Source organism: Echinops telfairi, unplaced genomic scaffold, assembly GCF_000313985.2.
Source record: "Echinops telfairi isolate 266 unplaced genomic scaffold, ASM31398v2 ScPeMD7_4;HRSCAF=17, whole genome shotgun sequence".
NCBI classification, from domain to species: Eukaryota; Metazoa; Chordata; class Mammalia; order Afrosoricida; family Tenrecidae; genus Echinops; species Echinops telfairi.
Window position 1 is genome coordinate 16923910 of NW_022103900.1, and position 12049 is coordinate 16935958.

Below are 12049 nucleotides of genomic sequence, written 5' to 3' on the forward strand. Positions count from 1 at the left end.
CCAGAAGTCAGCCAGTGCCCCAGACTAGGAATGCCAGTCAAGCTGCTTTAGCTCAGCCATGTTCAATAACAGGGACGTAAAGGAAATGTAATGAAGTTTACTCTTCATCGCATTCCTACAAGTCACAAACGACGGTGCACCTGATCCAAGCCATAGGGTTTCAACCATCTCATATTGTGAAAGTGGGACATTGAACACAGACTGAAGAAGAACCGATGTGTTTGAGCTATGGTGCTAGGGAAGAACACGGAAAGACCCACGGACTGTCGGAAGGACAAAGGGGTCTGTCTTGGAAGAAGTAGGGTCCGAATGCTCCTTAGAAGCAAGAACGGGAAGACTTGGACATGCCATCAGCAGAAAGCAGTCCTGCAGAAGGACACCGTGCTTGGTGAAGGAGACGGGTAGCGACCTTCGACAAGGTGGACTGACCCAGTGGTCGCCACAAGGGGCTCAAACTAACCATGGTTGTGGGGACGGCCCAGGGCTGGGCAGGGTTTCATTCTGCTACACACGGAGTCGCTGTCAGTCAAAGCTGACTGGACGGCAACTAACAACTACACGGGCCACAGATGCCATGAGCCCCTCCCGTTTTAAAACGTCTTGTTGGATTTGGACCAAGTAAAGTTACCAAATAACAATGCTCATCAAATCTTTCAGGACTCGGTGTGAGCTGGGTACAGTTACAAAATTTACCGAGCTGTGGGCATGCGGACCACAGCCAGTGTGATGTTATGGATATAGCCACATCCTAGTTTCTTTAACACAGTGGTTCTCAACTTTCCTAATGCCGTGACCCTTTCGTACAGTTCATGTTGTGGTGACCCCCAACCATAAAATTATTTTCGTTGCTACTTCATACCTGTAATTTTGCTACTGTTATTAATCTGGTGACCTCTGTGAAAGGGTCGTTAGACCCCCCAGGGCTGGGAGGTGCTGCTTTAAAAGAAACAGAAGCAGCATTTTGTTATTAAAAAATATGGCTATGCTATCACTTAGGAGTAATGCAATAATAATAAAGTTCTTGAGAAGACATGACTGGGAGGAGTACCTTAAATATTGAAGCATTTTATTATAGAAACTCTATTTCTCTTACTCCTCTCCAGAGAAAGATTCTCTCTAGCTTTATCAGTTTCAATTACCAACTGACAAACTGGAATAATTACACTACAAACAAAAGGAATTAACACAAGCTCAAGTAAATATTATCTTAGTGCCTCTCCCCCTGGCCCCCATGCTAATAATTGAGTGGATGGTAAATGGGTTTTTATTAAAGAGCTCTTTATACACAATGGCGAGCAGGAGGAGACAAGCCCTGACAACATGCCTACATAATTGACAGCATGTGTCCACAGGGAGACTCTGGCAGAGCACAGCCAACACTACCATGCAGCGCAGAGAGCAGCTGATGCCCCGGTAAGGACAGAAGGCCGAGGTGGAATTGGGAAAGAGACGGTCTGCTAGATGAACTGTGTTTCCCTGCCCCAAATATATGGCCACCCGGTGAGCCCAGGATTTTCAGTACATGTAATTCTCTTCCATTTTGCCACCTGATGTAATAATTCTATGTGGCATATATCCCAACTTCTAGGATGTTAATGCGGCTAGATGTAATCAACAGGATTAGAGTGTATCGTAAATCAATCTCTTTTGAGATATAAAAGAGATGAACTAAGTGAACAGAGCTTAGAGGCACTTACGACCACCAAGAAAGAAGTGGACATGGATCCAAGTCCTTTAGCTACACGGTCCCCGCACTGGAAGTGTGCTACACGCAGGAACGAGTGATGCCAATACACACGGCGAGACCCACGGAACCCTAGGCCCACAGATGTGGAAAGGAGGCCAGGAGCAGGCAGAGAGAAAACTTCTAGCCTCCTAAACTGTGAGAGAATGAATTGCTTTTGGTTAGTAGCACTAGGTAACTAAGACAGATGATGAGTTAAAAGCAAACAAAGCAAGCTGATTGCCGTCCTGCTGACTCTGACTTGCGGAGCGCCTACGTGCCACAGAGCAGAACTACTCCATCAGGGTGGTGAGGCTGTGATCTTCCATGGAGCAGATCGCCGACCTTCCTTTCTTCTAAGGGGGCTAGCGAGCGGTTCACTGTCAGCCTTTGGAGTAGCAATCCATTGCAAACTGCTCGTGCCACCCCGAGACCTGGGCTGGAAAGTCAGCGCCGCGATTGTTAGGACTTTGGAATGACCAAAAGGTGTTTTGCTGAGGCAGTTCACTCTGCTGGTGGTGCCCACGGCACCTGTAGCTGCAGACAGGTGGGCTGGTCCAGGCTGACTACTCACCAACAAAAACTGCACACCCCTGATCCTATAGTCTTGGGGCACAGCTCCAGTGCCAGTCAGGAATTGGTAGCACTGGCCCTGCTCCTTCTATACCACCTGGTATCTTTTTTCTAGTTGTAGAAGGGCAAGCCAAATTAAGAACCTCCAAATTTCACATGCTTCTCAAGAGAAATCAAGTGCCTGGAGAAATCATTACAAAACAACAACTCCTTAGGGCCCTGAAGAATTTCTCTCAGAAAATTGTGGGCACTAAGAGTGGTAACACGTCAACAGGAAGTGGGATAGGACCCTGTCCTCTCCACAGGGGAAGCTCTGGCTCAAAGGGACACTGTGTTCAGACCAGACATGGAGTTCAGCTTTATTTGGGGGCAGACTCTGTGTCCGGACTGGGTGACAGGCCCGTGAGCCCCCACATTTACTTCTCACAGCAGTTCTCTGTGGGAAACCTCACTGCTTTCTCTTCTTCTTCCTCCAGTCTCCCCTCTCCGAGCTCATCTGACAGGAGCATTTTAGACAGGCTCAGGATATATTCACGCCAGTCCATATAATGCTTAAAAAAAACAAAACTTTTTATTATGAATTGCGGAAAGGCTGACAGAGCAGACCAATCATCAAGAGTTTGCATACATTACGTTTCATCTCACTGATTACAGTCCACTCAGTGTCTTATGACCCACACCATTTTGTCCCTGTGTTTCTGTTTCCGTTCTTCCTTCCTTCTGAATCCCCCTGAAGCTTGTTCTTGGGGAATGCTGCCCTTTCGCTCTGAAGGGCTGATGAATCTTAGGTGTGTGTACCCCACTATGGTGCCCACGTGCCTTTTAGTTTCACCCCTCTTCTGTCCTGCAGAGGGGAGAGACCGATAGCTGCGCCCTGGATGGTCATTCACAAGCTTTTAAGACCCGCGTCCCGCGTCCCTACTCACCAAAGCATGAGGCCAAATACTGCCTTTGTGGGTTATATTATGCCAGTTGACCTTGGTCCCCCCAAACTGTAAATTCATACACACGCTTGTCAAACCTCTTCCCTAAGCTGTCACCAGCATTTCCCCCATATACGGGTCACAGTAATGGGAACAGTGTGGCACTTGGCAGTTTTAAGGGAGTGCTTCATGCTGGCTAACCCATACTTAGGGCAGCAGACATCATTGGCACCCTTTCCAGGATGGGGTTGAGTAAGTGTTACCTTTCACTTTCGGTCTAGGGAGGGAACTGAGCCAAGGTGCGTTATATAGGCTGCCCAGGTAACAAAGACTGGGAGCAGATCTAGGGTTGAATCCAAGGTCTACATAAAGGTTATCAGTCTTTTCTCTATCTTCTGCGTGGGCTGAGACAATGCCTGGGACACTGGCAAGGCAAGCAAGCTGCGTAGAGTGCAAATTCAAGGAGGCACTCACTTTTAAGTGCATGCAAGTGCCAGTCCTACACGTGCAGAAACCTGAGAGTGGGTGCCTCCTTGACGTTCATGTGCTAGGGTTTCCTCCTCTGACTCTGCCTTGCTGCTCCGGGGTGGAAAGGGACTGGGGAAGGGATCTTTCTCACTCTTGGGTGGGCATTCCAAGGGGCTAGAGAGGGAAAAGTTACAAGTCATTAACGTGTACTCTGTTTTAATTGAGAACAGGGTCGTGTTAGTGAATTAGCAGATAGTAGTCTCAAAAACAGGGAGGGGAAACAAAGATTGTTTTGTAGCTCAGGAAGTTTAACTCTCTTTGGACAGAGAGACACAGACTCTCACGAGTGGTGTTGCACTGCAAACTACAAGCATTTCTTAACATGTCCCTTCTCTGAGCAATGCTTTAGCTAGTAAGCCTGCCTCCTGCTGAAAAACTTGGTCCCAAAGGAGCCAAGTACGCCACGCAATTGGGGACTAGGACTCCCTTGTTCATGGTTTTAAATGTCGTTTTATTTCTATTTAAAAAAAACAAAAACAAACAAAAAGCCCCAGACAGGACTGTCAACCCTGTAGTTACTGTCTCCTTATAACTCACTGCCATCGGGTCCATGCCAACTCACGTGACCTGTGTCCTCTCGCAGCGCGCCGTCTCATTAGGACTTACCTATGAGCTCCTTGTTGCGGACGTCGAGCGCCATGTTCCTCAAGGCGGTTGCCACGGAAGAAACGACTCTATCGTTATCCATTCTCAGGAGTTCCACAAGGATGGGGAGCCCTTTTTCTTTTCGGACCGCCGCCCGGATGTACGCTGCAAACTGGAGAGCAGAAGAAGGCCGTCAGTGGTACATAAAACAGAGGACCGTTTTTTGTGACGTAACTGCAGCCTTTGAAACAAACGAAAAAGAAGTGTGAAAACAGATGACTAGATTAGATGTTTTTCTTCCAATTGGAGATTAAAATCTGTGATGTCAGTAAAGAGAAAACCACAGTTTGGAAGAAAGGACAGGATGATTGATTTAGAAGCAAAAACCCCAAAGCCTGGAAATCTCAAGCTACCATCTGCCAGATATTTTTTTGTGCAGAAAGGAGAAGACAGTGATTACTTTCTACCTTAGCTACATAAACGTGATTAAGGAAAGATCATGTGTTGTCTTTGCAGTTGGCACCACGCCAGGTCCAGAGGCTTAAAATAGGCAGGCAGAGACAGTAACCGATCAGCACACATTAAAGGCAAGCCGGTGTCTGCCAAGACATTTTCCCCTCTAGCTTCCCTGCAACAAAATTTATATTTCAGCAACCTGTCAGAAAGATTGCTTGGGAAAAAACCCCTTGCCTCAGAAGAAAGGGAATTCTCCAGAAACACCAAGCATCGTAACTCATACACACTGATGGGAGAGTAAGTGTATCTGTGTGCAAAATACTTTCACATTCAAGATATGGGAGCTGATTATTCTATTTGACATCTAGCTGTCAAATCCTTTTATCATTATAAGGCACCTCTGGACAGTACAGCGAGCGTCTGTGAACTGGAAATGAGCTCCAAGTCAACAGTGAAACCCCCACCCCCACGCCACATCAGAAAACGGTCTGCAATCGCGTTAGGGGCTCTCATTGATGTGCTCGCCGGTGAAGATCAGATCGATTTTCAAAATTTAGGAGAATTGACACATGTTCGTAAGACATCTGATACTTTCCTGTTGTGGTCAAGTCCCAAGAACAAAGATCTCCCAGTCCTTCAGTGAACACTGAAGTATGTGCTATCTGTTGGGTATCTTATCTTAATAGTTCAAGTCCAAGGAAAAGACTCGTTTCAAAGGCCTGTTAAGGTCCTTTATATGAAACAGACTTTCCAACTCAAGTGAAATGGCTCAGTACAGCGGTGAAGTACACTAAGGTGGGTTTACCAACTCCCTTCCTGACCTGCACCAGAGCCACCTCCCTCCCTCCCACCTCCCCTGGGCGTCTCATCTCTTCCCTGGATCTCTGCGGTCAGCACTGTCCCCAAACAGCCCGACTTGATGGCACCTGTGGTTAGGATGATCTGGCTTTCTTAATGAGGGTCCTGTTTTTGATAAACTATTTCGTATGCTTTCCAAATCACTTAAACGTTTATATTTTAAATGAACTTACCAGCTAATTTTTTCATTCACTAAATGGCCCCAGAAATGAAAATCTAAAGAACCCTTAATCACCTCTACTGTAATTATTGTCTTTTTAAAAATTATCAAGTGATCCTCAGGTTAACAGCAGCTGAAAGTGAAGACGGGGGCTATTACAATAAGCATTTACATGTGTCGGGCCTGTCGTAGGTTCTCCTCATTTCTCACCTCATTCAATCCTCACCAGCATCTCCTGACCCAGTGACCAGAGTGCTGTTTAGACTCACTGATGCTCAGAACAGAGTAGAACTGCTCCTTATGGTTTCAGAGACTGTGAGTTTTCCTCCTGTGGAGTGGCTGGGGGGTTTGACCGCTGAACTCCAGGTTAGCAGTCCAATGCTTACCCACAGTGCCACGAAGGCTCTGTCAACCATTTTATATTAAGTTATTTTTTAAAAAAAACCAAGCTCTTCATATCATGAAGTATTTTTATACCTTCATTTCATGGAGGAGGAAACTGGGAACAGAGAGGCTATTGCTTCTAAGGTCCTCAAGAGAGACTGTCTGGCTTCAGAGTCGGTGCTTAGCCACTAAGCTGTAGAGTTTTAATTACGAAATAAAGGATAACCACTGTGACTTAGCATTAGTCCAAAACTAACTCAGCTTAGCAATGCTGTTCTTCATCATGGATAATAGAATTGCCACCAATTCTCTCTCATTTGGGGGAACGGTGATGAGGCTGGCAGCCAAAGAGAAAAAAACCAACCAAACAAACAGACATTAGATTTCTAATAAAATACACAGGAAATTTACAGAAGTTGGAACTATTTTTTAAAAGGAGTTCCTGGAATGTTGCTAGATAATGCTTAACAATTTTGAAAGAACTTATTTAAAAAACGGAAACGTCCTTCAACTGCTACCGGTGGGTAAAGAAGCAAAGAAGTCCCTAGAGGCTACGGAGATCTCAAAAGAAAAGATCGTGAAGGGTCTGCAGGATTGTCTGGAGCCGCTCCGTCTGTGCACAGTCCTGGGAAGAGAGGAGGGAGGCACCAGCGGCTCCTCTCTGCCCCTGGCAGTGCTGCTCGAGCTCCGGTGCGCCCCAGGCCCTCGTCCGTCATCTCTGGCCTCAGAACTGCACTGCATCCCAAATGGAATTCCGTTCTCCCGGTCTCTGCTCTGCCACAGAAGGGGACTGGCTGACGCTGCACATCAGACGTGCCATGCCACTCGTCTGCCTAAGCCCTTGGAGTGGCCCATCTCGCCTACAGCTCATCTTTCTGGGCCAGTAGCCTAGCTACCCGGGCTGCTCCTGACCTGCCCTCTAAGCTTCAGTGACCATGGCCCATGCTACCCTCTCCTCACCTCCTGGCCTCCTTCTGGTTTGGTTGCTGAGCCCAACCTAAGATTCTACTGCTGATTTCATGTCTTCCTGGAAGCTTCCCTCTGGGTAGCGCTCCTCCTTCAGAAGCTTTCTATCTCCCTGCACCTTTGCTGTAGCACACAGGTCCTGCGGTTCTGGCACAGTCCGGGCAATCCGCTTTTCTCACTAGCCTTCCAGTGAGTCAGGGAATAGGTCATGTTTATCTTTGGGCACCCAGAAACAACAGCTGCTCTCTCTCTCTCTAGTACCTACCCTTGGCCTAGACCATGTCTAAGCAACCGTGTTCGTTTCATAGCCCATCTGACTGGCTTCAAAGATCCCAAGAAGTGTGGACAAGTGGAGGATCTCCTACCTTCCAGTTGCCAGCAGAGAGGTTCTGGAGAGAGCCAGCAGAGCCTTCCAAGGTGGCTGGGTTCGAGCTTTCTGCTAGAAGAGTCAGATATGGTTTCACCACCGATGGATGCCACAGCATCTCAACCCCCTTTGGGGACTTAGACAGCCCTGGGATAGGACCAACTCCATCCCACTGAAAGACAAACCAAACAGCACACATGAAACGGAAGCAAATGGACACGAGAGGCAGTACTTGAACATCTCCATGTCTGGACTCAGATACAGGGGAATCTGTTTGCTGCCAAGTATGTGATTTCTTACACCCGAAACATGACACGTTAGTTTCAGGTCAAATAAAATGCTAACTTGATCCTCCTGTGGCGTCCTCTTTTTCTTCTTCTTCTTCTTCCCCCAGCAGCTTGGCTCCGAGTCTTTGCTGGGAGACTCTTTTCCTAGTAAGTCATCCAATTCGTTGAGCCCCAGCAGCCGGGCCTGAGGGACTTCCAGTTCCAGCCGATAGGACAGGTTCCTCAGGGTGCACACACAGTTCTCCACTGTCTGAAACCCAACACAGCGTATAATTAAAATCATTACAGCACATCAATGGAAAAGGCTTCTGTCTGACAGCTACTGATAATAAACAAATGGAGACGAGGAAATAACTATTTTTTACTTAAGGGGAGCGGAAAAAATATCTACAGAAAGAATTAAGATTCCAATTTTTCTGAGTACCCCTCAGACCAGGTGCACAATCATCTTTGTACATGTTTAGGTCTGGTTTTATGCTGATAAAATGTTCAATTGCTGAAAGATTACATGCTCAGTGTTTCTGCTGCAGGGCTGCTGCAGGGGCAGAAATGTGCCCAGGATGCCAGAACCTAACTACCTCCTGCTACTGTGGACCATCCATGTGACAAGAAGTGCCACCAGCTCTCTCCCTGGGGATAGCCCTACCCAGCTGCTAGCTCCTTCGCTCTCACAGCCCTCTCCTCCCTCTGTGGGATGCACTAGGATTCCTTGCTCTGTTGCATTCTGCCTTCTGAGTAGGATCTCTTCTTCCTTTAAAGGCCAACTGTCACTTCAACTCATTCTATTTGGATCCAAGTTCATGTTTGCCCAGCAATCTCCAGTTCAAGTGGCAGATCTTTTGGGTCAGTAGGGCTCGAGCAGGAACCTGGCTGTCACCTTGAAGCCCTCCTCCCCCTTATCCCTGAACTTATTACTCAGCAGCATCCATCCTTTTTGGCTCAGCTTCATCTTTTCGACCCGACATCTACTGGTGGCCTCTTCTAAGCCAACCCATCCTGACCACTGTGCTATTGAGTTCCTGAGACAGTTCCTCCTTCCCGATTCCTCTGCAGATTCCAGATCCTTGTCACGGTCGAGAAGTGCCGGGCGCGCTGCCCGTGCTAGCACAGGGAAGGAGAAAGTAAAGGGCTCCTGCTGGAACAGACCGACCAGCAGGGCAACGGAGGGGCATGATGAGGGCACAGGTTGGGGCTAACTAGAGGTGCATGAGAAAGGTGGGGCTAGGGTGGGAGGGGTGGACTACCAGTGGTGGTCATCAGAAGAGAGAGGTTGGAGGGAGTACCCTGCCTCAACCAAGAACTTTTATTCAGCAGATGCACAGATACAGATGAATTCAATTCTAGGAGTCGGGGATTCAGAATGGGAAGAAATAGCTACAGGGACTAAAGGCTCGAATGAACCTTGGAAATCACAGAGAGCCAGGTCCCTGCCACCCCATCTGGGCCCTGTTACAACATGGAGTCACTCCGTGTGAAGGTCCTAAAGCTATTTTTGAAAGGAGCCTGGTGAAATAATGATTGGATGTGAGGCCATGGTTCAAATCCACCAGATGCTCCTCAGGAGAAAGAGGAGGCTTTCTGCTGTTGTAACAATTCATAGCCTTCCAGAAAGATATGCTGAAGTTCTAACCCCTCTCAACTGTGAAAAGTAATCTTGTTTTGGAATAGGATCTTGCTATCAGCCAAAAGCAAGTTGCAGGCAAGTGCAATGGTTAAATGCTTGTCTGAAAATCAAAAGGTCAGTGGTTTGAACTCACCTCCCATTCTGAGAAGGAAAGTCCTGGCAGTTTGCTTCCCTAAGATTTACAGTTTGGGGAGCCTATGGGGCGATTTTACTTTGTCCGACAGGGTCACTATGAGGCGGAGTTGCTCTCGACAGCAATGCGCTTTTCAGTTAACAGGGGTCCCATCCGAGCGGTACCCTTATGAAAGAGAAGCAGCACAGGGAAGGCTGGTCCTGGGGAGATGCATCTGCAAGCCAGGGGATACCTGGATGCCAGAAACCGAGAGACGGGAAAGGACCATTCCCCATTGGCTTTTGGATAGAACGTGGCCTTGCTAGCACCCTGAATTCAGACTTCTGGCTCCCAGAATGGAGATACAAATTCTGTTGTCAAAACTCACCCACTTGGTTGCACTTTGCTAGGGCAGGGGACAATTGCAACATACATAGTGTAGCTCGGGGCAGCGCTGTCACCTGCTATCACGCCTCTCACAGGACCGACCAGCCAAGCACTGACCTTGCTGTCGTAATCAGATGTGTTCACACAGGTGTGGATCACGTACAACAGCGAGTCCACCAGGCCCTCACAGGATCGCATTTGCTTCCGGGCTTCCTCCCCCGCAGAGCTGAGGTTCCTAAATGGTGGAGACACACAGGAGCTGCTGAGATGAACAACTGACTCGCTGGCCACACTGCCTCACCTGGAAGGTCTACGACAATGGACAGCAGATGGCAGCCACCTCGATTTGGTTGGAGACGGCATTTTGGAAAGCCCATTGAATAGTCAGCTCCACAGTATGCACACACACGGAAGGGAACTGGCATTTGAAGGTTGCCCATCACAGCACCTAACAACGTCCAACCTTCTAATGCAATTATGCTGAGACCGGAGCTCTTTGTGCAAAAGGAGAAGCCGACAGTAACTACCTCACGGAGTTGCTGAGGAAGAACCGAGTTACCTCTCATAAGCAACCGGAACAGTGTCTACCACAAAGAAGCTGCACTTGGTAACTTTTACACTTGTTTGTCTCCCTTGCTGGGCTGCACACTGCTTATATAAGTCCCTAGGCCTCTTATGGGGTTTTGTATGTCTTAAGTGGTCATTACACGTTTCTCACATATCACTTCTTGTATAAACATCTCAAGTTAGCTATGGACACTTGTTTCTGCTATAGTTTTTCTCATTTTCCCTCCAGAAATAATCATCCCCAAAAATTGTCTTTGGTCTCAATCATATTTGAATATTTTATTTCCATTTGCCACCACAAGTTATGACTGCGTTATAAGAATCTGTTGCATGTCCCAAAACAGGGGTGCCAGACTAACTCTGATGTTCGGAATTTGAGAATTTGAAAATTCTAGACCAGAGCAGGGGCTTGGAAGGACTTTTCCGTGCTGTCCAGTCAGACCTGGCTCAAGGCTATCGCACGTGTGCAGAGCGTGGTTCGCAGTCTTCCTCGTGCCGCAACCGTGTCATATGGTCCTCATGTTGCGGTGACCCCCAACCATAAATTATTTTTGTTGCTATTTCATAACTAATTTTGCTACTGTTATGAATAGGGTGACCCCTGTGAAAGGGTTGTTTGACACCCGCCCCCCCCAAAGGGTCACGACCCACAGGTTGAGAATCGCTGGTGTACAGTAAAACCATGCTGTAGGGTTCAGGAGCACATAGCCAGTCATGTCCTCAGAGGTGCCCCTGGTTGGGTTTGAACCACTAACCTTAAGACTGGTAGTTAAGCGCTTAACCACTGTCAGAGGCCCTCCCCCCCTTCTCCTTTGCCGGCAGCACCGACTGGTTGGCCTCTTCCTTTCCTCCAGGGATTCCGAGCTTTCCCTCCCTCTTGCTGCCTTTCTTCCTGAGTCTCTTCTGTCTATGGGTTCTTCCGGGAGTGCGCCTGGTCGTGCTCGGGCTCTCTGGTTGGCATTTTTGCACGCTCCTAGATGGACCGTGCCTCCCACACTTCCATTGTTAGCTCAGAACTCCACACCCATTTAGCCAATGGCCTTCCAGGCATGACAACATCGCTATCTCATGAGACATACCTCAAAGCAGACATGGCCAAAACAGAACACTCCCCCCACTGCTGGATGCCATCAACCCCACTTTCAGAAATCCCCGAGATACAAAGGTTGAGGAGTTATCCGTATTTTCTCCCTTTTTCATACCCTTTGTATTAATTAGCAAGCCAAACCCGGGGTCATGGTCCCTTCTGGTGACCACTTTCCCCTTTCCACGTTACCATCAGAAACCAGTCCTATCGCTGCCCTCCTTAAAGCCTTGATGGCTTGCCATGATATTTGGAATAAAATGCAAACTCCTTCCTCTGATTTTCAAAATCCTCTATCAAGGTAATAAATACCCTGCTGGCCAGTAAGCTCTCCCTGCCCCAGATCTTTGACACTGACTGCCCCTTTGACAGTCACCCTTTGACCTCCCACTACCATACACACACAGCTCCTGGAGGCAACTGAGATCTCATTTACATATTTATCTGTGAGAGACTTCCCTGACC

General features: G+C 47.9%; 1 protein-coding gene across 1 annotated transcript in view; it reads right to left on the reverse strand.

The window, feature by feature from the left end:
* PKP4 (plakophilin 4) overlaps positions 1–12049 on the reverse strand; it is a 266647-nt gene that overhangs the window by 14140 nt on the left and 240458 nt on the right. The window contains exons 14-19 of the mRNA XM_045298126.1: positions 10051–10168; positions 7869–8060; positions 7522–7695; positions 4354–4504; positions 3723–3898; positions 2717–2847 (exon numbers count right to left, since the gene is read on the reverse strand). Coding sequence (XP_045154061.1) covers positions 2717–2847; positions 3723–3898; positions 4354–4504; positions 7522–7695; positions 7869–8060; positions 10051–10168 — 942 coding nt within the window. The remainder of the gene's footprint in view (positions 1–2716; positions 2848–3722; positions 3899–4353; positions 4505–7521; positions 7696–7868; positions 8061–10050; positions 10169–12049) is intronic.